The 2176-nt window shown below is 45.2% G+C and overlaps 1 protein-coding gene across 1 annotated transcript; it reads right to left on the bottom strand.

Moving 5' to 3' along the window:
- Positions 1-24: 24 nt before the first annotated feature.
- On the bottom strand, positions 25-2130 carry LOC108727780 (uncharacterized; the record flags this gene model as incomplete). The annotated part of the gene is made up of 1 exon (XM_018456056.1): positions 25-2130. A coding segment is annotated over one exon (2106 nt), but the record flags the coding sequence as incomplete, so codon positions are not given.
- Positions 2131-2176: the final 46 nt, after the last annotated feature.

The following is a 2176-nucleotide window of genomic DNA, read 5'->3' as shown; positions in this document are numbered from 1 at the left end:
CCGTAGGACTATCTTTAAACACACAGTGGTGCGGCAAGTAACAAGACTCGAATTCATCTGAAGGCTGATGAGTGGCCAGTCTCATGTGTCCCAACGCACGGTATTGGGTCATAAACTCTGAGTACTGTGTCCTCAGCTCCGGGTTGCGATCGAAACGTTTCTCCAAAGCTCGAAAGCGTTTCAAAGCAATGGACCTTGAATCACCGAGATGTCGTAATATATTTTGTTTGAACGGCAACTTGACTATGTATTGACCTTGCTCATTTTTAGAAACGTTAGCTAGGAAATGCTCTTCACAAATTTTCTGTTCGATGGTGTATGGAGTAGGGTTATTGCTAACGTCATCGATTTGCCAAAATCTAGCGATCTGATTGTGGAGCTCAAAATTGCTTACTGAAGTATGAAGCGATTGAACGGTTTGGACGCGTGTCGCAGTGGTATTCGTACGGCCCGCCAAAATCCAGCCGAGTCTTGTCTTTTGCAACGTCGGGTGCTCGCTAGAAGCCTTTATTTGACCTATACATACGAGGTTCCAAAAAATCTCCGCCCCGACTAATATATCAATCTTCGAAGATACGTGGAATTTAGGATCGGCTAATTGAATGTTACGAGGTAACTTAAATGCTAATCGCGTTATGGTGAAGGACGGAAGGTCCTCTGCTACGCGGTTAGTGACAATGCAATCAATCGCAGCGGAATAAGAACCTACGGTGGAAGTTAGCTTAATTCGAACCGCTTGATGCGAGTGCGTGGTGGTGCCATTTATGCCCGAAATGGCAACGTTCACCGGGCGTGAGGCCAATCCCAAGGAGTCCAGACAATCGCGTGAAATGAGGTTGGCTTGAGAGCCAGAATCTAGCAATACTTTGCACGATTTCTGCGAACCATCCTTGCCCTGTACGAAGACCACTGCTGTAGAAAGTAGTACGTGCCCGCCATTAGTAATGTTAGAGGCATGAGCGCCCACCTTATCTGAGGCCCCTGTAGAAGCCGACTCACGCACAGAAACCTCCTCTCCTTCGTTCTCACCAACCTTAGGCAAATTTGATGGCGTCGAAGTATGTAGCAATGTGTTGTGCTTACGGGAACAGGTTCTACAATTCCCTGGTGGACATTTGTTGGCAGTATGATCGGTTGATCTGAGACAATTCAAACAGATTTTTCGGGAGCGAATCTCTGCCATCCTTTTGGTAATCGGCAATGCTAGAAACGATTTACATTGGTAAATAGAGTGTTCACCTTGACAATAGTAACACTTCAAATTGACAGACGCGTTACACAGAGCCTTTTGCTTGTTAATTGAAGGATGCAGTGATGAGGCATTTTTTACAACAGAATTGGATGACTTACCCGTGGTTTCGAGAACTTGGCAACGATGGGCTAAAAATTCAAGAAACTGTTTCAAAGTGGGCAAATCCGAACCCTTGAGAGATGACTGCCACTCCCGCGCTGTAACCGTATCAAGCTTAGAAGTAAGAAGGTAGACTAGTAGATCATCCCAGGCATCGGTAGGACGTTTCAACGCCTTTAACGCATGTATGTGTCGAGTGGCACCATCAGCTATTTGCCTCAACTCTAAAACGTTCTCTCTGCTCATGACCGGTAGCTCGAGAATGTGCCTGAGATGATTTTGAACTATCACTCGCTTATTGTCATACCTCTCTTTTAAAAGGTTCCATGCAACTTGATAATTCGCATCTGATATTTCGAGGGAGCTTATTACCTTACTTGCATCACCGGTGACTGCTGTTTTCAAGTATTGTAATTTATGAACATTGCTAAGCGAGGGATTCGCATGTATAATGGCATGGAAGGTATCGTGAAAAGGAAACCATTCATCGTACTTCCCTGAAAATTTAGGAAGATCTAGTTTTGGCAATCTGACATTAAAGAGCGATTCTGGCGCTTCAGAGACCTCGGACAGCGTCGGTGAAGCCGCTGCCGCACTTCGCTGGCTAGAAGCGTTTCGCGTATATAGCCGTATTTTAGCTGCTAAACTGTAAAAAGCTTCCTCGAAAGCGACTCTGTCAGTGATCTCAGAGTCGTCTTCCGCCTCAATTTGCGTTTGCACACTACTATATTCAGACCAATGTTGGTCTAACCTTGTCTTGCGCTCCTCAAGTTCCGACACTATTACAGGAGTCAAAGAAGAAATACCTTCCACGAAGGTTTTAAT

This window comes from Mycetomoellerius zeteki, unplaced genomic scaffold (assembly GCF_001594055.1).
Source record: "Mycetomoellerius zeteki isolate Tzet28-1 unplaced genomic scaffold, Tzet1.0 C4451512, whole genome shotgun sequence".
Taxonomy (NCBI): Eukaryota; Metazoa; Arthropoda; class Insecta; order Hymenoptera; family Formicidae; genus Mycetomoellerius; species Mycetomoellerius zeteki.
This window is presented reverse-complemented; position numbering and strand designations above follow the sequence as displayed.